This window comes from Erpetoichthys calabaricus, chromosome 1, assembly GCF_900747795.2.
Source record: "Erpetoichthys calabaricus chromosome 1, fErpCal1.3, whole genome shotgun sequence".
In the NCBI taxonomy this organism is placed as follows: Eukaryota; Metazoa; Chordata; class Cladistia; order Polypteriformes; family Polypteridae; genus Erpetoichthys; species Erpetoichthys calabaricus.
The window spans coordinates 179,261,667-179,288,044 of record NC_041394.2 but is presented as its reverse complement, the minus strand read 5'-3'; the positions used below and the strand labels follow the sequence as shown (position 1 = coordinate 179,288,044).

Here is a 26,378-nt window from a genome sequence, read left to right as displayed (position 1 = left end):
AGAATGAGTGTTGGTGTTGTATCCTCTGATGGAATGAAGAGGTGGGCGGATGGGACAAAGCTTTGTTGGGATTAACAGACTTCTTCTGGGACAGGTGCATCTGTGGACATAGAATGCTCCAACACATGCTGCTCCCTAAGGCCCCTTTAAGTGGTCCCTGTAAAGCCAGTAGAATGATCACATGTTGGACAATACATAAGTCATTTTTCTTTGCTGAATATCTAGGCTAACTAAATTCACACTTTTTAAGTCACAATCATCAAAGTTATTTACAGCAATTTATAGGAGCGGTAGGCTGTTAAAATGATCACTTCAATGTTGATATATTGGCTGTCTGTATCAAATGAATATCATTCACTTTAGCCAATGGCCAGTTTTTTCTGAGGGCTCATGTCTGTCAGTCCAATGTGTTGCAAAAGGCACAAATGAATCTGTCTAACATGGTGCTGTCACCAAAAGTATTAAGTCCAAATAAAACCTAGCAAATATGTTGTAGAAACAGTTTAATATTTCAATCAGGATGCTTTAAGTGCAGTGTTTTCGGGAATCAACAGCTGATTCACATGTAATGATCATATTCATAATGATCTCATTCTGCTTTTTGATTAATCATCAACTGCAAAATGAAGAAAACATTATCTTACAAATACCTGATTATGAAAATCAAGAGCAAAGAGTTAACAAAATCCGACAATGAATCTAATCTGAGTGGAATGTACAAATAAAAACAGCAAATTTGATCATATTTTCCAAACTTAAAAATGAAATGCACATAGTGAAATCTGACACCTTTTCTGTAGAAGACATGTTTTTTACCAGAGGTTAATTCTCATTATATACCATTGACCTGTAGACTTGAAATTCTTCCTGATGGTTAAAAGAAAAAAAGTGCTCATGCTGTCCAACATGAACTAATAAACCTACAGTATGTTCTAAGGTTATAATAGTTTTGCCATTTTATGCTAGTTTTTACATTTCACTTGGAAATTCAGTTTAGATTTAGTTATTTTTCATGATGTGTTTTTCACTTTAGTTTAGTTTTTATTTAACAAAGACATTTATATTTTTATATACTAGTTTCAGTTTTAGCATTTATGGTGTTGGCTGGGATTGGCTCCAGCATACCCCATGACCCTGTAGTTAGGATATAGCGGGTTGGATAATGGATGGATGGATGGTATAGTTAAAGAGTTATTATGGAGTTAAAATTGTGTCACAGTCAGATAGAACTTTAGATTTGGTGGGTTTGGATATAATATTTGTTTAATGTTAGTAAGTGCTTGTGGGTATGTCCTGTTAAAAACAAGCAAAAACAGATACTGTATAAACAATTTTATAAGTTGTTTGTACAGTATTTTGGATCATTTGTGCTGAACAAAATTATCAATGCAATTTTAACCAGAATAAAGCAAAAAGAAAATGGCTGAAGTAGTATAATATTACAAAATATAATTGAGAGGAATAGTTCTTTCTCAAATGCACATTTCATTTTTCTACAGTCCCATCATAACTTTTCCTCATGTAGCACATGGCATTTTATGAATCTGAGACTGAGAGAAATAGCTAATTTTCTGAACCATTGCTTGTCACAAAGCCTTCTGCATGAGGCAGTTCAGCATTTTTGTTGTGTTCAGTCGAGTTTGTTCTTCAAGCTGCTGCCCTTGTCAAGCACAATGTCTTGCATTATATGGAGTTGAACTGGAACGTACGCTGTGAATGATGCCAATTTTCAACCTTTCTTTTTCTTTGTACAGATACAGGTTGTAGGCCAATATGTGATGACTCTGTAGGTGAATTTTAAGTTTTGTGGGCATTTTTACTCTTAATGTCTACAGCACACAATATACACTGCTCCAAAATAATGCCAATACAATTGACACTTTTAGCTTTAGTTGCATTTTTAGTGTTATTATTTACTTTTATCATTATGATGATATTTGGTGCCATTTTCTAATGAAATCTGATTTGCAGGCATCACCCTTTTACTCTTATTTCATATGGCCAAGGTTGTACTGTTTATTGTTCTGGCAGAGTTAAGAAAAGAAACAAACAAAAAAAATGATCCAAGAATTGAAGACTGTTGTTATTTAAAAGAGTTTTGTTTTTGTGATGTAAAAGTGCCACCATTTTATAGGATGTTTTCGGCTGCACACACTGCCACGCTGCCATGGTTGTTGTTAGTTTTGACAACTGAATTGGGGAGAGAGTAGGTAACTGCTATACTGACAGAGCAATGCTTATAACCTAGCAATTATGACTCAACCATATTGACCAATTCAATTATGTTTTGTTTTTTATTTGAATTTGTTTAATTTTATTTCAAGGAGACCAATACACCCTTTATAAGTTATTCAGCACAGCTTTTAAAGCCTACGAGACAATTTCATCCAAAAAAAGGAACAGCAATCTCACAAAATAAAAAGTAAGTGTTAGTTAACACCCAACATTCAGAATTACATTTAAAATAAATTATATAATTTTAAACTTAAATAGAAGGAAAATACAATTTATATAGCTGTGTGTCAGTAGAAACCATATCATAAGGTTGTTAATTAAATTTTATATTTTGCATCTTTGCTCTAGTTAGCTGAAAAGTATTAATAATAAATTATACATGTATTCATAGCTGCACGGCCTCTGTCAAAGTTGCATTCAACTTTCTTTTTTCAGGTATTATTTTTATTCTAAAATGGTTAAATCAAAAATCAAATGCTAATTTGTTGCTCCACTTAATGGTCTTTTAGTCAGTTATATAAACATGTAATACATCTTAAGTGGAAAAGCTTCTTACTTCTTAAGATCTTGAACTATATTTGAGTACTTAAGAAGCAGCACATCTAAGCCGCCATGCAATTAACAAGTCATCTTCAAAAATATTGTGGCTAATTTGCCTTTCTTGCAAATGCTACTGAAGAGAAGCACAAATGGCAAAGATCTCTGATTAGACATGACATAACAAATATATTGACTATAAAAGTCAATATGTCTCATTAATCAGGAGGATAAATTGTGAATATGTAATCTAAGCAAGCCAAATATGTATAGTACAGATAAAGCTAAAAGTAACAAATACAGAGGTTAAACTGTTTTTTTCCTGCTCATAAATCTACTGTATAAATGAGATAAGGCTTTTCTTCATCTTGTCTACTTACTTTATTAACTAGGTTCAGTGACCAGCCATATGAAATGATTTTTCTAATACTCATGAAAAATGTGGTAATCGCATAATTATTTTAAATGGTACCATTCCATGGAAATATTTTATATGCAGATCTTGTGACAGTGTGGGTCAGCCCCATGCTGCCGGGTCCTTTCGGGGAACCTCTTGAACCCGCTTCAGCTGATAGCGTACCCAAGGGATGTGCCAGACAAATAAGGACACAACACACATAGCAAGGGGGTCAGTGCAAAAATGAATCAGTGCTTTTATTAAAATCAATCCAAACCTAACTGTAAAAATGAAGTACATTTGTGGAGTTTAACATCAATCCGATAAATATTCCTTAAAATAAGATCAAAATCTCATAGGCAAGGAAACTGTTCTTTTAAAAATCCCTTTATTTTTCCGTCTCCTCCCCTTATCCTGACAGGACCTTGCAGGAGGAGTAAATGCCAAACCAGCAGGCACAGACATCTCTCTTAAATGGTGGGTCCAGGTCTCTGCTGCTCCATGGCTCAACAGTGGGGCTCCCAATCCAGACCCAGGCTTAGTTCCTTTCTGTTCATGACTCCAGCAGCAAGGCTCACCATCCAAACCTCTCCAACTCCTACTGCCTTCTTGGACTTCTGCAGAGAGTTGCCTGCACCACCTTATCATTCCAGCTCCCTGAATTGCTCAGTTGGAGCGATCCTCATCTACAGCCCCTGAGCGTTGGCCAACCGCTCCTTTGAGGGTTGCCTGCCTCCTCTCTTACCTGCTCTCTCACTCACAAATTCCTTCTTGCACCAGCTCTCCCTCCCATCTTCCTGTCTGCTTCTGTCTCCTTCTTTAACCCTCCTTCTTCCATCTTTTGTTTCTCTCAATCTTCCCCTTTCTGTCCCATGCATTCTCCTTTAATTCTAGCGCACCTAACAGGGCACAGGTGTGAACACGCTGTGCCCTCCTAGGAATTAATCAGGCATTTGACTGACACACACACTCTCATGTTCCTTCACAATCAGCCAGGCACCCCCAGCCATCCTCGGAGTGAGGTTTCCACCTGTGTCCTTTTGAAGAAGGGCATGATCTTAAGACACAAAAGACACAAAACAAATGTCATCTTATTGGCAACTAACTGGATGAAAACAGCACAGCAACTGAGAAGTTGGTCAACTGTAGTCACAAAACTGCAGTATGTTGGACCCATAGGCAATGCCACAACTTACAGGCACGCCCAAGGCAAGGAAACAAAACAAATAGTCCTAAATCTTTTTTGTGGAACCTCTACTTAGTCCAGGGTTCTAACTGTTAAAAAAAATGATTTGAACCAAGGAAGTCACAAACAAAAGTCATTGATTCCCAAATACAGGTTTTCTTTCATATTAACAGAAAAAAATCGAACGGTGTTTATTTTTTCCTTTCTTTTGCATTAAAACAAAATTCAAACAATAGTATTTTCTATTGTTCACTTTTGCTTGTTTGCCACAAACTGCCATCTAAATGCTGTCCATGCTATGAAGTTTTACAAAATAAAGGTGAGGTAAAATGATAAACAAAAAAAGTAAACAAAGATGTTACTAGAAAGCAGAACAAGGCCAAAACAATGAAGGAAAAATGTACCAATAACCACTAGAAAGTGAATGAATAGTCGCCACCATCGTTGTATAGAGGCCTACTGAGAGCTGATTCCAAACAAGAGTTCTTAACACAGTAATTCCAATCATTTGCGTTACAACACATTATCCACAAAGATAAAGAGAATGGCACTTGTATTTGGGGAAATTTGTTGGAATGGCATGGAAATCCTTTGAAATATCTACTTTCTTGTAAAAACAGCTTAGTTTTAAACATCTCAAGATGGAAGAACTAATGGATTTGCATTAATAAAGCACTGGTGTAGACAGCTGGCTATTTTGCTTTTCATGTGTTACAAAGTTTGGACCCACAATTTAAAAAGAACTTCCATGATAGCTTATACTGCTGAATGCCTTACTTTTCTACTGCAGTCTGTTTGTTTTGGTGTGCTATTTATGTTGTATACTGTGATATTTTATTTTTACTTCTTGTATACAGGTTTTAAGTGTTGTTAGTTTGTAACACCTTCAATTTAATGCTGTTATTTTTTAAAAATTATTTAATATGTAACCAGGTAAACAAACATGAAAAAGCATCCTATTGCTGTCATTACAAAGAGACAAATAAACACATTACATATCGCCCATTAACAGTTTCAAAAATCTGAAGATGATACTGTAAACACTAAAGTCTTTAAAGTCACCCTGTGACATCAGAAAGAGTACAAAATCCCCCATTTAGAAGACAGAAACCCTTTTTTTGTAATTCACAGAAATGCAAGCAAAATCCTGTGAGTTTGGCGGGAAAAAAATCTTTCATTATTTAAATTCATAACGTAAGAAGATTTTAAAAAACTGGCATATACAAATGTCATATTGTGTGCCTACAAACATATAGTCCCTGACTTACCATCTAGAAGGCTAAGTTTAAACTTGATTGGTTGAAGGTGAATGACTGGCTTAGAATGGCAACTATAAAGAGAACCCCAATGATATCAGTTTGAGCCATTTCTAAAATCTTACCTAGGTTTGAAGCTAAATCTTTGCTTTGAAACTCTGAAGGAGTATTGGTTTAATTTGACTTAGTCCAAATTGAAGACTCTGTCACCAGTCACATTTGTAATGAACCAATTTGGGGTTGTTTACGAATTTATTTATTTGTCTGCAACTTTTTCCTATTATCATTGCTGAAGCCAGAAATTGCTTAGCAAGTCTGCTAATAAATTAGTTTTTTTATTGGTAATGGTGACTTAGATTAACTTAATGCATTGCTTTTCATATTTAATACACTTCATTTTCTTATTTTGTTTGACAATTTGAACTTGTGATTATATGCTACAAATTTAGTTTGCTACATTAATCATCAAAATAACACGTTTATAGTACTTACTAATAAGAAAATATTATCTGATAGACTATGAGTAGAAAATGAAATATCATAAGAAATAAAGATATAATCAAAATAGTGATTATATTCAAATTCTTCTCTTTCTCTGTATTTGTTCTTTCAGGTGCTATCAGTTCCTCACCGGAGATTAGTTTGCTGCAGTCGTCTTTTCGAGGTTTCAGACATTAACAAGGCCCAGAAACAGGCGGCTCATCAACGAGAAGTGTTCCTGTTTAATGACTTGTTGGTGGTAGGTGACATATTTTTTCTGTCAATATTTTATCCCACAGTTATACAATATTACATTTTTTTAAAATCTAGAGTCATCTTTCTTTTTGGTTTTATTTTTCTTTTAAAGTCTACTAGGCGCAAATTCATTCAAATGTAGTTTTTTTCCAGTACCATCCATATTACTAACTGAGAATGCTAAACCGGATGGACGCAGGGACATCCGGCCATGGGCTGTGGCCACAAAAGACGTACTGCGCAGGCGCCCCACAAACCCCCCCCCCCCCCCCACAAGCAATGGAAACCGGCCGGATGGAATGCAACGTAAACGCACGAAGCCATTGCACACGAAACGGGACACACACAAAGAAGAGGATTGAGACCCACGACACCCAAAGCCCCCCTCCAGTAACTGAAATAAGAAATGAGGCCACGCGCCCCTAGGACACCAAAAACAAAGGAGTCACATGCAGGCACACATAGCACACGAAACGGTTCGCACACAAAAAGGACGATTCAGCCCCACGACACACAAACACCCCCTCCACTAACAGAAATAAAAACTCAGGCAACAAGCCCCCAGCACACAAAAAAAACAAGCCGCGAGCGCCACACAAAGCCCATTGGACACGAAACGGGACAGACTACGGACATAGCACGCGAAACGTACACAAAAAGGACGATTCAGACCCACGACCACACTAATGATTGCGCCAGTTAGCTGACAGCGCGTTCAATAATAAGTCCACTTTTCATGAAAATTCATTGGGATTAATGAATGTCATTTGCAATCATTGTCATTCACTTAACTTCCCTGAAGAAACAAATGACAATACAAGTAATGAATTTACACGTTGTTGTCAAAAAAGTCAAATTACACTGCCTCTTTTACATTCATATCCTGCATATCTACAGAAGCTTCTAACTAACGAAGTACCTGAAAGTAAAAACTTTATGAACTGCATTACATCCTACAATAGTTCATTTGATTTTGCATCTACCGGAGTAAATATCAGGTCACCAAAAGGCAATGACCCATACTGCTTTCGCGTATGTGGACAAATATTACATCGCATTGGAACAGTGCACCCTGAAACAAATCAAGAACGCAAATATGCACAAATCACGTTGGCACCTACAAAGCGCTTCTGAAACCGCGGAAGAAAAAATGTCTCGGCTCCAAAAACACATGTCACTCCTTATTCCAAATACCGGTCCCAATCACAGAAACATCGGTATCCACTATGACAATGCACAGTAACAATGCACGTGACATCCGTCTTGCCACACTATTAATTATAGATGAATGTACAATGGCATCCAGTCACTTACTCAACACCATTGATAAACTTCTACAAACGTTGATGAATAATAATATTCCCTTTGCGGGAAAGGTACTTTTATTAGGAGGAGATTTTAGACAGTGCTTAACTATTACTCCACTTACAATGCGCTCAGCTATTGTTCAGTCCACCTTAAAATACGCGGACAATTGGCATTGCGTTGATGAATAATAATATTCCCTTTGGAGGAAAGGTACTTTTATTAGGAGTAGATTTTAGACAGTGCTTACCTATTGCTCCACATGCCATGCGCTCAGCTATTATTCAGTCCACCTTAAAATACGCGACGACGTCATATAAACAACACGAGACCGAACTACAATACATATACAGGCGCAAGACCTGATTGGTGATAATACGAAGAAACGAACAGTCCGCATATTAACAGTGAGTTCGATCCTACTTATTACTTATCCATATTCCTAACGATAAAGATCAAACAAGTCATCAATTCACGATCACGGATACAAAACTAGACGGCTCGAGTAACGGGACCACAAACACGAACCCGCATCAAACAAAAAAATTCACCTCGGCGCGCTTCTAAAACCGCGGAACATTTTGGCATTGCTTTCTAAAGATACACTTGGTACAAAACATGCGATTTCCAGATCCCGAATATAACAATTGGTTATTACAACTAGAACATTGTATACTCACCAATACAAATGGACTTCACCCAGATATTATTACAATTCCTCAACCCTTCATCTGCGACGACTTACTTACGGAGATATTTGGAACAGCGGTCTCATTAGATCAAATGCCCCTTTTAACACAACGAAGTATATTATGTCCAAAAAATATTACTGTTGATCACATTAATAACCAGGTCATTTCATTACTTCCTGGAGAGTCACACCTCTTTCTAAGCTCTGACAAAGTTGACTCTGATGACGACAATGACCATCTTAATTTCCCCTTAGCGTATTTGAACACTATTAACCCAGCCGGATTACCACAACACAGTCTTAGCCTTAAAAACGGAACAATACTCATGCTATTAAGAAACCTTAACACTAAACAGGGTTTATGCAATAGTACACGTTTAGTCGTCTACACCATAACACACAATGTTATTCAAGCAACAGTTCTTACAGGATCACATGCTAACAATACTGTTGTAATTCCTAAAATTGACCTTACAAGTTCTGACCTGGAATTACCTTTTACACTTAAACAGAAACAATTCCCCATTAAACCTGCCTTTGCCATGACCATCAACAAATCACAAGGACAAACCATGCACAAGGTTGCCATCTACCTATCTGAGCCCGTTTTTGTACATGGACAACTTTATGTGGCCTTCTCACAACTTTGACGTTCATCTGACGTTAAAGTTAAGGTCGTAAATGCTCCATGCCAAGGAAAACTCATTCAAGGACAAGACACCATCTTTACTACTAATGTTGTTTACAAAGAAATTTTCCAATAAACCTTTACACTGTGCCAAACACTTTATTGTTTGCTTCCTATCTGCGTCATCTACACCTTCACACTATGCTATATCTCATTCATACATCACGCTCTTTGTAATTTCCCAACACCAGGGGTTGGCGAGCGAAGCGAGCAGGGGGCAGAGCCCCCTAGTGATATTATATTTCATATTTATTTTCTTTTTTTAAAAAAAAACATCCATTCTGGAAATCAAGACACAGCAGTTCTTCACTTAGTAGTAAATTTATGTTTGACCCTTTTGCCTAAAACCTAAAAATATGCCTCCCATTGGAGGTGAGAACAGTGTGAGCCCAAGAGTTTTGGATTTCTGTCTTTTATTTAAGATGGTGTCTCTATATTGGTAGTATCTTGTACAGTATACGTATGCCTGCATTAATCTCACTCTTGCCTGTCACCTGACTGACGTTTTATACAGACCAGACCTTATTAGAGGTGAGTCTTGATCACAGTTCTATGTGGCATTTTCAGACAGTTCACTGGGGTAATATGAATCCTTCAGCAAACAGGCACTCTCCAGTTTTTTTTCATACTGTAAATGGGTCTTTCAGTCCCTGCTACCACTGGGACCTATTCTAAACAGTTAACAGTTAAGCTCTTTTAATTGGCACCCCCCATCAACTTCGTTCCTCTGTAAATTGTATTTCCTTTTCTGACCGTACCATTACCCTCTACCCTTCTGTTACAAATCTGGGTGTCAAGTTAGACTCTTATCTGTCATTTGATATACATATCCATCACCTTTGTAAAATTGCATTCCTTCATCTCCGAAACATAGCCAAACTCTGTCCCTACCTCTTCCTCTGTGATGCTGAAAAGCTGGTTCATGCCTTTGTCTCATCCAGACTGGACTGTTGTAATACACTCCTCATCGGGATACCCAACAAGAGCCTTCAAAAGCTCCAACAAATTCAAAATAGTGCTGCAAGAATCCTGATGAGGGTGCGGAAATATGAACATATCTCACCAATCCTTCGGTCACTTCATTGGCTTCCTATCCATCTCCGTATCGAATACAAACTCTGTTTGTTCACTCACCAGTGTATCCATGGAAATGCTCCACAATATCTTAAAGAACTCCTTATATTACAATCCACTACAAGAAACCTCCATTTTACAAATACCTACCGCCTTCGCCCCCCCTGTGACCAAACTTCATACAATGGGTGACGGAGCCTTTGCAGCCGCTGCTCCACGGCTCTGGAATGCCCTACCAGAGAGCCTAAGAACACAGCAGATTGTGGGCTGTTTTAAAAAACAGCTAAAGACTTTTCTATTTATGAAAGCATATTAACAAGAATGCTATAATTATTGTTGCTTTGCCTTTGTTTAATCTTTTTATGTTGCACTTTGAATTTTGCTGCTAATGTAAAGTGCCCCTATAAAATAAAAAAAATGCATTATAAACAACGACTGACCCAATGAACACACTGTATTGTAGATATAGCAAGAAAGTTCTATCTCATATTAACTTACAGGGGGTAAAAGACTATACCATATTCTAATAGCTATTCTTCTATAGGAGTCAAACACTATATGAATTTAACTTTAAGCATTAACTTTTGAAGATTGGCTCTTACAATATCTTTTTTTTTAAATTTTATTTATTAATTTTATTGTAATCATTCCATACAAATAGATCAATTTATAACAAAAAAAAATTGAAGACTTTAAGCATTAACTTTTGAAGAGTGGCTCTTACAATATCTTTTTTTTTTTTTTAATTTTATTTATTAATTTTATTGTAATCATTCCATACAAATAGATCAATTTATAACAAAAAAAAAATGAAGACTTTAAGCATTAACTTTTGAAGATTGGCTCTTACAATATCTTTTAAAGAGTATGGGGTTCTGGAGTCACTGCTGTGTGACATTCAGTCACTTTGCACAGGGAGAGTTCTGCTTGCATACTTGGTTTTAAGTTCAATATGGGCACTGGTTTCTGCCAAGGAATTGTATGGTTTCCAGTGCTGGTTTGGATTTTTAAGGACAGGCTATCAAGGCTCAAGGTACAGGCAAGAATTGGAGAGTATATAATTTGGGCACTAAGAATGTACTCGCTGTTGAAGATAATGTTGTATTATCAGCTTCATCCCACTGGGGTGTGTAGTATTCACTGGAGACATTTTCATCTGAGTATGAGGAGGCTGGGATGAGAATCAGCACCTCCAAATCACAGGTAATGATCCTTTCCCAGAACGGAGTGGCTCTTCCTCTTCAGTTACGGGGATAAGCAGCTCCCCCAAGTGGAGATATTCAGGTATCTCAAGATAGTTGTTTGTGACACTGACCAGTAAAGTGGGCATTGTACCTGGGGTTTGTAATGAAGTAGGAGGTAAGCTCTTAGATAAAACTCCAGTTATTCCAGTTGATCTACTAATCCCCTTCCTCCACTTTAGGAATTACTTTCTGGATAGTGACTTAAAGAAAGAGGTCATGAATATAAATGACCAAAATGATGCTCATGCTTAGTAAAAGAAGCTCAGTGATACTGGAGATCCATGAAGCAAAACAAATGTTTTTCCAGTTTGAGAGGTGCCATTTAAAAGTGCTAAGAGCATGTAGTTACAATGCCCCTATTGGTGCCTGCCAAGGCAGAAGACCTAAAGGCTTCTTGGTACACCAAACAGCATGTTACATGAAGAATGAATGATCTAGTCTAATAGATCAGTTGTAACAATATATTTCATAAGTTGTCAATGCTTCTGCTTCAGCTATGTTTACATAACTTGGTTAATAAGGGAATCTTTTAGACACCACATTCCACTCACACTATCTCTTTTACCAGTGGCTACAATACAATGCATTGCTTAATTAATATGGTGATGCCTGTGATATTGGCAACATTTTCACCAATATGGCAATAATGTATTATACAGGACACTTACTACATAGTAAGGTACTGATTTATTTTTATGACTTTTTTTTTCTTGTGTTGTGTATGAAGCACATTGTTTAAACTTATAATATAATGTTAATAGTTTTGTGAGTAAATAGCATTGTAAAAATAGTAGGTATGTTGGTGCCTGTGTTTTTAATATTTTTAATACTTACACAATTTCCTTTTTGTAGATTCTAAAGCTATGTCCAAAGAAGAAAAGTTCAGCTACTTACACTTTTTGCAAAGCTGTGGGTCTTCTAGGAATGCAATTTCATCTGTTTGAAAATGAATGTATGTAAAAAGCTTTTACTACTTTCTCTACAAATGTACAATACCCAATCAGTTCCTAATGAAAATATGTGATTTTCTTTAATATTTATGATTGTATTTTTAGAGTTATACTTTAGAGTCACAAAACTGTATTCCAGGAATGAATTAAACTAATTAATTATATAAACTACTAGAACAAACTGCAGAAACAATAGATACAAATAGTTTTTTTTATTTGCAATTGCTAATGTTTTACAAAATATTTTTTACAAATGATTTTTTCCAAGCTAATGATGCTTTTAGGCCACAGTGGCCTTTCAAAACTATGTTAATGTTTTAATTAACCTTCTGAATAACTTTAGACAGCTTTTCTTAGGCAATTATGTTACTTTGGAAGAAGTTAATTTCACAGCATAACTGTATTATTTCAATTACATTTAAGGTTACAGAAGTTAAAGAACCGGACAATATTCTGTTCCAACCAGAGAGTGGAGTGTGTTGCAGGCAGAACTATGATCATACTGTATACATGCGTATATATATATATCTTTATATATAATAGCCTACCGTGAATGTTTATTTGTCTGTCCAGGATTTTAAATCACTTGTAGCTCTTAAACCATTTGACCAATTGATCTGAAATTTGAAACACATATACTACGTGACCTCCACTGCCCGCTTTCGGGGTGATGATTGACCTCCAAGGTTATTCATCTTTTTATTTTATTTTATTGTAGAATCAACTCTCAGCAGCAGCCAGCAGGGCGGCCGTGCGGTGCTTGACTATAAGTCAAGTCAAGTGTAATGTGCAGTGCGCCATTACTGGTATACATATATATATATATTATATAAAAAAATCTTTGGTCGAGACATGATCATCTAAGAGAGACACTTTGACTTCATGCAAGACTAGACATTACAACCTTAGGAAGCAAGACCAGTGAGACGGTGACTTCTGCATATCACGCCCTACTTACAAACAATTTAAAACAAGTTCATGGACATTTAATCTCGCAGTTGTTGGAATGCTTTTGGCAGACACACTTCATGTGCTCCCAGCTCTTAAAAATGTTATACATTCCAGATGGCACGTGAACAACTAAACGAAGAAGAAAGAGCAACGCGTCAAAAATAGACACAAAAGTGTTGGAGAGAATAGGAGGCAAAAAAGGATGCACAAGAGAACAATAATAATCTATGTGCAAATTCAGAAAATAAGGAAAGTAATAATCAGCCCGGATATCCTGCGCAACAAGCAGAACACGCAGCTCGGCAGCAGGACCAGAAAGACAGCAGCTGATCTGTCTGCATCTCCTTAGTGTGCGTTCAGCCCCCCCCCCCCTCACAACATGAGCAGCAGAGAGCTGAAGTGGCAGGCGCTTGGGAGGGGGCTAGGTAAGCAAGCGAAGCGAGGACAGCTGCTGTACAGGCTTTGAAATGATTAACGCACATCGCGAGAAGCAGAACGAGCAGCACGGCTGGAGGAGCAGTAAGCAAGCAGGTGATCCGTCCGCATCTCCAAAGCGTGCGTTCAGCCACCCCCTTCACAACACGAGCGGCAGAGATGCGAAGTGGCTGGCGCGGGGGGAGGGGGTTGGCTTGCAAAGCAAGCAGGGGGAAAAGCCCCCTAGTATATATACAGTGCATCCGGAAAGTATTCACAGCGCATCACTTTTTCCACATTTTGTTATGTTACAGCCTTATTCCAAAATGGATTAAATTCATTTTTTTCCTCAGAATTCTACACACAACACCCCATAATGACAATGCGAAAAAATGTATTAAAAATAAAAAAATTGAGAAAGCACATGTACATAAGTATTCACAGCTTTTGCCGTGAAGCTCGAAATTGAGCTCAGGTGCATCCTGTTTCCCCTGATCATCCTTGAGATGTTTCTGCAGCTTAATTGGAGTCCACCTGTGATAAATTCAGTTGACTGGACATGATTTGGAAAGGCACACACCTGTCTATATAAGGTCCCACAGTTGACAGTTCATGTCAGAACACAAACCAAGCATGAAGTTAAAGGAATTGTCTGTAGACCTCTGAGACAGGATTGTCTCGAGGCACAAATCTGGGGAAGGTTACAGAAACATTTCTGCTGCTTTGAAGGTCTCAATGAGCACAGTGGCCTCCATCATCCGTAACTGGAAGAAGTTCAAAACCACCAGGACTCTTCCTAGAGCTGGCCTGCCATCTAAACTGAGTGAGCGGGGGAGAAAGGCCTTAGTCAGGGAGGTGACCAAGAACCTGATGGTCACTCTGTCAGAGCTCCAGAGGTCCTCTGTGGAGAGAGGAGAACCTTCCAGAAGGACAACCATCTCTGCAGCTATCCACCAATCAGGCATGTATGGTAGAGTGGCCAGACGGAAGCCACTCCTTAGTAAAAGGCACATGGCAGCCCGCCTGGAGTTTGCCAAAAAGCACTTGAAGGACTCTCAGACCATGACAAAGAAAATTCTCTGGTCTGATGAGACAAAGATTGAACTCTTTGGTGTGAATGCCAGGCGTCACGTTTGGAGGAAACCTTGCACCATCCCTACAGTGAAGCATGGTGGTGGCAGCATCATGCTGTGGGGATGTTTTTCAGTGGCACGAACTGGGAGACTAGTCAGGATAAAGGGAAAGATGACTGCAGCAATGTATAGAGACATCCTGGATGAAAACCTGCTCCAGAGCGCTCTTGACCTCAGACTGGGGTGAAGGTTCATCTTTCAGCAGGACAACAACCCTAAGCACACAGCCAAGATATCAAAGAAGTGGCTTCAGGACAACTCTATGAATGTCCTTGAGTGGCCCAGCCAGAGCCCAGACTTGAATCCGATTGAATATCTCTGGAGAGATCTTAAAATGGCTGTGCACCGATGCTTCCCATCCAACCTGATGGAGCTTGAGAGGTGCTGCAAAGAGGAATGGGCAAAACTGGCCAAGGATAGGTGTGCCAAGCTTGTTGCATCATATTCAAAAAGACTTGAGGCTGTAATTTCTGCCAAAGGTGCATCGACAAAATATTGAATACTTTGTGAATACTTATGTACATGTGATTTCTCAGTTTTTTTTATTTTTAATAAATTTGCAAAAACCTCAAGTAAACTTTTTTCACATTGTCATTATGGGGTGTTGTGTGTAGAATTCTGAGGAAAAAAATGAATTTAATCCATTTTGGAATAAGGCTGTAACATAACAAAATGTGTAAAAAGTGATGCGCTCTGAATACTTTCTGGATGCACTGTATATATATTTATATAAACTGTGTCTATGCGTCTCACGTATACGCTGTAAAAAAAATACAAACAACAAAGATAAAGGTTTGGGGAGTCCACTCCATATACTGTGGTAACAAGCAAAAAAAAAAAAACAGCGAGATATCATATAAGACTGAGTCAGAATACAGTCCGATGAACAGTATGAATACTTGGGTTTTTATTTAGGTGAATAACAGGAAGGGGAGGGAGGGCATGAAGAAGAAGCAGAAGTGGGTGGTGTCCTAATTGGTTTTCCCTTCTGGTGGACTGTGGAAGAGGGAGAAAAGGCATTAGTACCATTTATCAACACCTGCCTCTGCGTTTTAATCCCAGTTAAGACCGTAGACTGCTTCCCAAGAGCACATGTGTGACAACGTATATGCAGTACCAGTGCTAGTTTATTTTGTGCCCTAGGCCAAGCTTATTTGTGTGCCAACCGACTGTTCGGTAGCTAACCTGTGTGGCTGGGTTCAATCCCACACCCCACCATTTATGAGTTGTGCCCTAGGTGAATGCCTAATACCGTGTTTCCCCGAAAGTAAGACCTAGCATTAATTTATAATGTAACGTTAATATAAGCCCTCCCCCGAAAATAAGACCTACCACTAATCCGCCGTTTTTGCATCTGTCCTGAAAGGTACCGTATTTAGCCTAGAAGCTGCCCTGGTTACAAGGTAAGGCGCTTTTACAAGTAGTTAAAAGAGTAAATCCAGCATTACATCGGAAAAATATTTTTACCCCCAGACAAAATGAGTGCAAAAAGAAAGAGCTACTCTGTTGAGTACAAAAAAGGGAGTTAACATAGGTGCCCAAAAAAGGGAGTTAACATAGGTGCCCAAGGGAGTCCGTAATACCGGTAGCGCTGCACTGGCCTGGGCTTTTGGGGTGCACATTTTTCCTGCTGCGGTGGGTGAGTGTGGAATAGCTTTCAACCTCGTTTTTTGCTTCTTCTCGTTCTTTGTGGTCGGCGTGCGGCTATGGGCTTTTGTTTCCTGCTGGGGAGGGGTGCTGCATTTCACCCTTTTTTAGGCGAGAAAAATCTTTTCTCATTTGGGAAGGAGTGGGGTGCGGCATTTTTGCCCGGCGGGAGGTGGGGGTTCGCAGCCGCGCACTGACTGCAGGGATCAAGAACTACAGAAGACGGGGTTGAAACTTGGGGCACTACCTCGGAGTAAGTTGTTCTATGCTTGCCTGCCATGGCGGGGGAGATGTGTGCTCCGGGGGCTCCATCTAGCACGGTGCTATTGTGGATTCTTTTGGGTACCCCCTCGTACAGTAGTTTGTAGAACATGAATACTGTACATGTTGATTTGATTGTTGAACAGGCGTTAACGTACCAGTAGTTTGTACCGTATAATTGTTGAACAGGAATAAATGTACTTTACTTTTTTGAACTTCAATAAAAATAAGACCTACCCGAAAATAAGCCCTAGTGCATTTATTGGACCTAAAATTAATATAAGACACTGTCTTATTTTCGGGGAAACACGGTATATACAGGGTGAGTCAAAATTATGTTAACACTAATTATTTTTACCTTGACCACACCTTTCCAGGTCAATGGATAGGTCGTGGTGGACCATTGCCATGGCCTCCACACTCCCCTGATTTGACACCCTGTGATTTCTGGTTATGGGGTACGGTGAAGGAGTGCATGTATAGCAGGAAAGTTTGTAATATCAATGACCTGAAGTACAGAATACGGATTGTGGTATCATCTATTCCCTGCAAAATGTGTGTCCGGGCTTTAAATGGTATTGTTGCTCGTTGGTTTTTGTGTGTTGAACATGATGGCAAACAGGTTGAGACATTCCTGTAAATCATCTTGCATATAATAAGTATGTTTTGTGAATAAATTGTTTCCGCCATTCAAATGTTAACATAATTTTGACCCCCCCTGTGTGTGTGTGTATATACTGTATATATATGTACAGTGGAATCTCGGTTTGCGAGAGAAACGTGCTCGCAGTCCAAAGCACTCGTATATCAAAGTGAATTTCCCCATAAGAAATAATGGAAACTCAGATGATTCGTTCCACAACCCAAAACTATTCATATAAAAATGATTAATACAAAATATTAAGTAAAAAATACATAAAACAAATTAACCTGCACTTTACCTTTGAAAAGAATCATGGCTGGAGTTTCTAAACTCTTGTGGGATTCCACCCAATGGGACAACATGTGGAAGAGCATCCCAAAGCAATCGCAGTCTCCCAGCGCTTTAGCAGTTCGCCATAAAAGCGAATCCAAAAAGATCTCGGACATGCTATAAGCACTTGCCGTCAATGGGTGATACAAGGAACAAGGAACATTATACAGTAAATGCGCAGGGCACAGTACTACTTTGCCACGACCCTGCCTGAGTGCTGTGTCTGTGTATAGGAGAGCGGCAGATCCCGCTACAATAAATAACCGCGCTGTTGCTGTTTCAAGCTAAATAAAACTGGTGTTGCTAAAGTACTGCGACTCAGCTTCATGTTTGGGGTGCAAGACGGGGACTCGCAAATCACAGCACACACGCCCGTGCGTGCACACACACACACACACACACACACAGTCACAATGCTGTAGTAAACAGTATACGCTCATACGGATGTTGACTATATGAGTGAGACATGCCGACTCAGATGGAGAATAGGAGATGATTGCCCACAATCCCGCAGCGAGAGAGAGAGAAGAACCATCAGCTCAGTTGTGATCACATGACGCTCAGCAGACAAAGCGTATACATACTACTCGTACTGCAAGACCTCGCTTGTTTATCAAGACAAAATTTATTAAAAATTTTAGCTCGTCTTGCAAAACACTCGTAAACCAAGTTACTCGCAAACCAAGGCTGCACTGTATATAAAATCTTAGTTCTGTCTGTGACATTCTCCATTCTCTGGTCACCCCATCTGACACAATTAATCCTTCTACAGAAGCCATATTATTACTACCTTCTTTCATTTCATAATGTTCTTTCAGAATAAACCCTACCCCATTTCTCCTCCTATCCACACCATGATAGAACAATTTGAATCCACCTTCAATCCACCTGCCCTTACTCCCTTTCCATTTAGTCTCTTGCATGCACAATACATCAACCTTCCTTCTCTCCATCATATCTACTAACTCTCTCCCCTTACCAGTCATACTGCCAATTTTCAAAGTTTCTACCCTCGGTTCCACTCTCTTTACCTTCCTCCTTTCATCCTGCTTCCAGACACGTCTCCCCCTCTTCTTCTTCTTTTTCGGCCAACAGTAGCCCAGTTTCCGCCAGCACCCTGTTGGCTAACAGTACTGGTGATGGTTGTTGTTAACCCGGAGCTCGACTGATCCGGTATGGAAATTTGTATTGTTGTCCGCATATTGATTTGGCAAAATTTTTACACCAGATGCCTTTCCTGACGTAACCCCATTTATCCGGGCTTGGGACTGGCACAAAGAAACACACTGGTTTGTGCCTCCCCTGTGGCTGGGTTGTAAACTAACATATACTAAAATATAATAAATAAAATAGAACAATACAATCAACATTAGGCCTTTAAAAATAGTTTGGAAAAAATAAATATCCAATTCTCTTAGTGTCTAACCATGTATGTGTTGTAAAAATGTATTTTTCAGCCCATGCCAACATTTAAGTTCTAAAAATATAATCTAAAAGCTAATCATCTACAGGAGTATAATATTCTCCAACCTGAATACATACTAATTGTGCTATTTAAATGTAAAAATCTTAAGGAAAAATACATTTTCTAAAAGTCAGATTCCAAAGACTGTATTTTTAATCAAAAATATCAACATTACTTATAGAAATGCAAGATCTTGCATTTTTCTCCATTAATGGAGAAGGTGAACTACTGTTGGTGGCACGAGCACAAGAATGGCAGGAGAGTACAAGCCTCGATCTGTCATGTAGATCTTGGGCAGTGACTTCACAAGTTTTGTTCAATCAAGCAAAAAAATTAAAAACAATTTATTAGAATTTGCTTAACTTTACTGTGGTATAAATAAGGGGATGTCAGCTGTGGTCAATACGCACTTTCGAATTTCCTGATTTTTTCTTTTGGAGAAACAATTCAAATATTAACATTGAATCATCACTATATTTTTTTTATACTACTAGAAGAAGCACCTAGTGTTTCATGGATAAGTCATTTTAAGCTGTGGTTCATTCAGTCTGTTCTGGTGTTTTACTTTCTCTGAGCCACCAGGTGGAATTCTTGTACAACACTGAATACCAGCAGAAGTTATTAAATATTTACACGTCACTTTCACAATCTTTTTAATTAGGACTGTCTGTACAAATTAAACACTAAAGTCTACTTCAGCTTTATAAACTTTGAATGTCTTGTTTATTTTTGGCTGTTTTGTTTTTATTTTACGCAATCATCCCAACATCTCTCTCTCTCTTTCTCTCTCCCCTTATTTTATTTTCTTCAGGTAAAAGTGTTGCTTTTTCCCCTGTTTTTTTGTATGTTCACTCATTTGTTGGCATGTATTTTCTGTAGATTACCCACATGGCATCACAATAATTGCCCCTTTCTCGGGATCAGAAAAGAAGCAAGTATTGAACTTTTGTGGCCAAAGTGCAGAGGAGCTGCTAAAACTTGTGGAAGATCTCAAAGAATCCATCGCAGAAGTGACAGAAATGGAACAAATCCGCATTGAATGTAGGTGCCATATAAAATTACACTCAGTGTGGTCAGGTTTAAAAACAATTTAAGGAAAAAACATATTGGATGATATGCACTTTAAATACAAGCTGAAATAGTTAAAAGTAAAAAATATAAAATGTACAGCTATAAATGCATGCCATAGGATGTTTTCCCTTTTTTTTACATCTGTTCATTGCTCACATTTTTATTAACTTTTATTAACCCTTTTTTTTACTTGTTCTGCAAGAAAGCTACTTTTGTATGAAAGGCAAACAAAGAAACAGTGTAAATGGTCATTTAAAATATGGAGAAACTAATAGTATACTTTATAACCTTAGTAGTAGTAAAATCCAAAGATGCTTCATGTTAATGCATGAATGTTAGTGAAATCAATGTGTGTATGTAGTAAACATAATGTAAAATAAAGAAGAGCTGAAGAGGAAGTTATTTGGTATTCTTTCCCCCTACCGAGATTCAAGGATTGCCTTCAAGGATTGAAAAAGGAGGAAAACAAATTATTAATAAAGATTAAATAAATAATAAATTAAAATAAGGATGGTTTGCTCACAAACAAGAAGAGCCTAGAATAATGGTTCTGTGCCATTCACATGCATAATCACATTTTTTTTTTCATTATAAAAATATTGCATTTCCAAAAATGGCTAAGGCTAATGCCTGGTTAAGGTTAGTCATTTAATTAAGAATTTTTCACATAGGTTGTTTAAAGAAGCATATACATTATGGAAAACTAAGCTAAAATGTTTCCTTATTTTCTGTTACTCTGCTTGTGCTTACAGTTTTCACATGCAGTAACTTTGTTGACCATCTGGTCAGGAACTTTTCATTCTTTTAATTCATCAAAATAAATTCAATGCTGGCTTATTTTTTACTTGTTTAAATATCTAATAATAATAAAATGTCTGCAGCATTAAATTGTAATATGTTCTTGTAAAACATTAACACAATTTACCTGCAACTAAAGCTTACTTAAAGAGTGTCCAAAGATAAGGATTGGCTACATTTAAGACCATTATCAGAAATACAGGGACAAAGAAATAGATAATGGGTGTAGCATAATAGCATAATGCATATGAGTTTGCCAATTGTATTTTACAGATTCCAAATATTTGTACATTTGGTTGGGATATCTATTTTTTTGTTTTGTTAATAAAGAGAAGAAGCAAATCAAATATGTTATCAGTGATCATTTTTTGAAAAATTTTCTCATTTTCAGATTAGTTACATTTAACCAATGTCACAAATGGAAATAAATATAGTGGAAATTATATGTATTTATATTGTATGGTGTTTATTTAATTTCTAAAAACAATGTTGCTACCAGATACTGTATCTTGTGGTTAAAATTTACCATTGCCCAGGATACTGAGGACTATACATGCAAACACTGTTTTATTTTATGCCAGGAAATATTGCAGCCAAGATACACTCACAGAGGAAAAAGAATAGCAAAGGGATTGAATAGAGCACAATATACGACAGCATAAATAAAACCTACAATACAGTAGATGCTCTGTATGGTCCTGCGTGCTGTCAGCCATCACTCTAAGTACACCCACAAGTGTCTAATTACCCTTGTTCACCAATATGCAACACTTGCTTGTATGAACAAACATTATTTGTACTACCCACCTACCAACAAATTTTCACTCTAAACCTGCCTGAAAGGTTCAGAGTATTCTAGAGAGGGAGAGTTCCAAAGAAGGTTCAAGACCAGGTTCATTGCTTGAAAGATCTCTGTTCCACAGTGTATTCTGTTGGCTCTTGAATATACAGTAATATGAACATGATCCCTAATATGGACTTTAATGGACTTTTACCACCCATATGGATGTGGAACCACAGCTTACCAAGTGCCATCTTCCCTGCACACTTTTGTTTAGAATTAATATCACTTCTCCAGCACAAGTTAAGCTTGCTTCATTTAGGCCTTCTCATTCATGCATCTTCCTAAGTTGTCCTAACAGCAATATAAAGCTTCTTAGGAAGAAATATTACATATGGTGTATTTCTGAGAGTTGCAGCCTCCTCTCTGAATTATGGCTCTGTTCCACATGCAGATCATCAAATTGCATCACTAACTGCATTAAATGCAGCAATGTTGGATGCAAGGCAGAAAACAACCCAGGACAGGATGGCACTCCATTACAGGGCACACTCAGGCTTATATCTACACCGACTCAAACAGCATCATTTTAGAATCTCCAATGAACCTATGATACATTTCTTTGGGATGTTGCAGTAAAGAATACACTAATAATATCTGGGCAAGTATTGTAATACACAAAATAATTAGGGGAAGTGGTGAATATAGGTAGGAACTCAAAATAAAAGGTAAACAGAAAAGTCTTGGTCATTCTGAACACATCATACTCCATGTCTACATGATGGAGTAGTCTTGTCCACACCAAACTGCAATAAAGATCTCCCATAATTCTTGGTTGTCTAGCTTTTAGGTGACTTTAAATTGCATTCTGGTCCCAGCAAAGCCCAGGAGTGGCATTTGGCTTCCACTAGGCCACAGTACTTTCTAAAGGCCTAACCACTATGCCAGGTCCTTTCATTGTCTTGTTATATTGTGGATGTGAGTGGCCACCGAATAAAGGAACAAGTTGTTCTAATTACACCACTTCTAACATGCTCTTTTAGATAGATAGATAGATAGATAGATAGATAGATAGATAGATAGATAGATAGATAGATAGATAGATAGATAGATAGATAGATAGATAGATAGATAGATAGATAGATAGATAATACTTTATTAATCCCAATGGGAAATTCACATTTATTACATATTATATTCTAAACATCACCTAAATGTACAGTATATTTATATTTTAATAATGATTGTTTTAGGGCTATACTACTGTTTAATTTAATTATATTATTATTGTATTATGTAAAATTATATTTACAATGGAAAGCATTTTCTTTGTTTTATACTTTAATATGCCATTTTTCAGGCAAAATGAATTCATCAAATTATTTCTTTAGAGTGTAAAGTATAACGAAGCACAAATGCCATAAATCTCTACAGTATTTATAAGTATAGAAAAAACAAGATCTGATAAAATAGAAAATGAATGTAAATGGAGAGTCTCACTGATATTTATTGGTAATTTTCCTACTAGACATATGTAGACTTGCCATGGTATGAACTTACTGCAAAATATAGTTCACATAGATGCTACTGCAGAGACAATGTTAGAGTTTTAGGAAAAATGGAGGAAATTACGGTGTAAAGGTTAATCATTAAAATAATTTAAGTGATTATGTTTGGACTTTTCTTTAAAGAACCTTTATATGCATATGTGTAACAGAATTTACTTTCTTTTTATGCTAGGGGAACTGGAGAAGCAACAAGGAGCAAAAAGTCATCCTACAAAAAACAACGGAAGTCAGTTAGGGCTTCGAGGAAAACAAGGCTCCCCACCAGGTAGGGAATGAATCAAAACATTTTATTAGATTTTACATTTATTACACAGTAAAAAGCTAAATTTTAAAGTGTTTCATAAAAGAATGAAAAAATTAGCATTTTTATTTTCAAAGCTTTAATGTGCAAATAAAATCTTTGATTGTGTTTGATATTATAGGTATTAAAGGAGTAGCCAGTGTTCTTAATAAAATTTTGATTAGCTTTATGCAAATATTAATTTACCATGATTTTAATCCTTTTCAGTCCCATCTAGAGGCATTTGCTATTGTAGTAGTGGATCAAGAAAAAGAGCTGTGCTTTGATTATACAAATGCTGGTAACATTCACACTTTACAATGATATTTACAGTAGAATGTTTCTTAAACACCCAAGAGTATCTACTACATCCAAATAATTAAACTTGACCATTAAATATGTTTTGTACATTATTAACTTAAGCTTACCGTCTTACATATTTTTTTAAATGCAAGTTCCCTAACAGAATGCAAAATAAATTGGACGTTCATAAAATTATTAATTAAAAGTAACCTGTAAATATACTCTCTTCAAGACTGTCCAGCTTCCATAGTCCCATGGTTAAATGAAGGATGAGTTAGTGCCCATATAAATGACCACATGATCTCTGAAGGACCTCTGGTCATCTATCACCATCCCAAGGTTGCTTATCTGCTTGGTGGGTGTTAGCCATAATGAGCAGATCTGAACAGAGGTGGGGTGCTGAACAGACAGATGAGCCGGGATAACAAGAATGTCCATCTTTGGAGAGCTGAGCTGGAGATGTTGTTCCTTCATCCAGGTTTCAGTATCCGTGAGACATGCGGAAATTCTAGATGATACTGTGTGATCCTCTGGAGCAGGGGTCCTCAATCACAATCCTGGAGGGCCGCAGTGGCTGCAGGTTTTTGCTCCAACCCAATTGCTTAATAAGAAGCATTTATTGCTCAAGTAACAATTCTGCTTCACTTTAGTTGTCTCGCTCGTTATGATTTTGAACCCTTATTGTTATTTTAGTCTTAAACAGCTGTATTCTTGGTTTTTTAATTGCTCCTAATTAGCAATAATATGCAAATGACAAAAGAGACCAGCATTTCTACATTTAGCTTGTTACCATTTATCATTCTCTATGGGGTTTTAGTTAAATACTTGGAAGGAAAGTGAGGAGAAAAAAGTGAAGGACTGAGAATTACTCATGCATTTTAGCCTTCAAATCATTTGATGATATCCTTAGAAAGGGGAAGAAAATCTAGGATATGAAAATTACCTGACATAGCAGAGTTAAAGCACTAACAAGCCATTAAATTAAATTATTGGCAAGAATTGCTTTCTAATTAAGCAACCGGGTTGAACAAAAACCTGCAGCCACTGGTCTTTGATTGAGGACCCCTGCTCTGGAGGAAATGACAGGTACAGCTGCATATCATTAGCATAGGATTTATAGGAAAAGCCATGGGGCTGAATGACAGCGCCTAGTGAGGAGGTTTACAGAGAAAAGAGATTAGGACCTAGCACCGATTCTTGGAGCACCCCTGTGCTTGCCTGGTCTGCCCCTGACATCCCTACATGAAAGGACACATGGTAGTATCTGCAAAAGAGGTATGACTCAAACCATGTGAGGACAGTCCCAGTGATGCCAAGGTCAGAGAGGGTGGCAAGAGGGATCTGGTGTTTGATTGTGTCAAAGACAGGGGAGAGATCTACTATATCAGGATGAGAATAGGTGACATTTTGGTAGATCTGGTCCACTGTAATGTGTCGACAACAGTACGTAGAGTCATCTCAGCGAGTGGCATTTCTTTAATCCTAACAGATTAAGATCAAGTAACCTGTTCTGTAGAAGAAAGAAATAGATGTGATTATAGATAGCACATTCCAGTGGGGTTTTTTTGACAGAAAGGAAAGGAAGACACTGCTCTGTAATTACTTATTTAAGATGGAACAAGTGTGGACTTCTTAAGGAGAGGAGTTATTAAAGACTGTTTGAATAATGTAGGAAAAGTGCATGTGATGAGTGAGTTGTTGCAACACGCGTAATTGCAGAAATGATGGAATAGATAAGGAAAATGAGGAATAGATGAGCAAAATAGATGAGCAAAAATGAGGAAGAGATAGACTGGAGCAGATGTGAGAGGATGTGGTCTGGTGGACAGTTAGTTGGGTGACTAGAGAGGAGTTTGGAAATATCAGTGGTGGTTAGAAGTGAGCAGAAGGAGAATGTTTTGTGTGTGTGTTCAGGAGGGAGCAGGTTGGCTGGATGAGTCGATGAGAATTAACTGCTGCTGACAGCCACCTTTTCCTGGAAATAGGTTGTTAAGTCATCAACAGTCAAGGAGGCTAAGGGTGGAGGTTGTGAAGAGAGAGGTGAAAACAGAGAACAAGTCATGAATATCAGAAGTGTTGCTAATCCTATTTTGAAAGAAACTTACCTTAGTGTAGAGGGTGATAGTGAGAATGACCATTAAAATGTTTACCTACAACATCAAGCTGCAAACATATCAATTTATAAATATAACCTGAAAAATCCCATAAAGTAATTTTTAATGTAAAAACATCATTACAACAACAAAATTGGAGTAAAATACATAAGCAGACTGTATGCAAGTAACTCTCTGTGCTAACACTGTTGAGCCAAGATGCCAGTTTATTTATTCTTTTGTATTTTTATTTTTTTGCCTTGAGTTTTAAAGGATATACAATAAGGTCTCCAGTCACAAAGGTGCAAATCTGCAAATTATGAGGATTTCTATTGCTTACAA

At 37.6% G+C, this 26,378-nt stretch overlaps 1 protein-coding gene across 13 annotated transcripts in view; it reads left to right on the top strand.

Moving 5' to 3' along the window:
* Positions 1 to 26,378, top strand: part of LOC114654314 (IQ motif and SEC7 domain-containing protein 3-like) — a 782,842-nt gene that overhangs the window by 691,608 nt on the left and 64,856 nt on the right. For 8 of the 13 annotated variants that reach the window (XM_051930705.1, XM_051930701.1, XM_051930738.1 and 5 more), the window contains 4 exons: positions 6,225 to 6,350; positions 12,201 to 12,300; positions 20,022 to 20,183; positions 23,533 to 23,625. In XM_051930705.1, coding sequence (XP_051786665.1) covers positions 6,225 to 6,350; positions 12,201 to 12,300; positions 20,022 to 20,183; positions 23,533 to 23,625 — 481 coding nt within the window. The remainder of the gene's footprint in view (positions 1 to 6,224; positions 6,351 to 12,200; positions 12,301 to 20,021; positions 20,184 to 23,532; positions 23,626 to 26,378) is intronic. The other 5 variants (XM_051930707.1, XM_051930734.1, XM_051930737.1 and 2 more) reach the window with 2 other exon arrangements.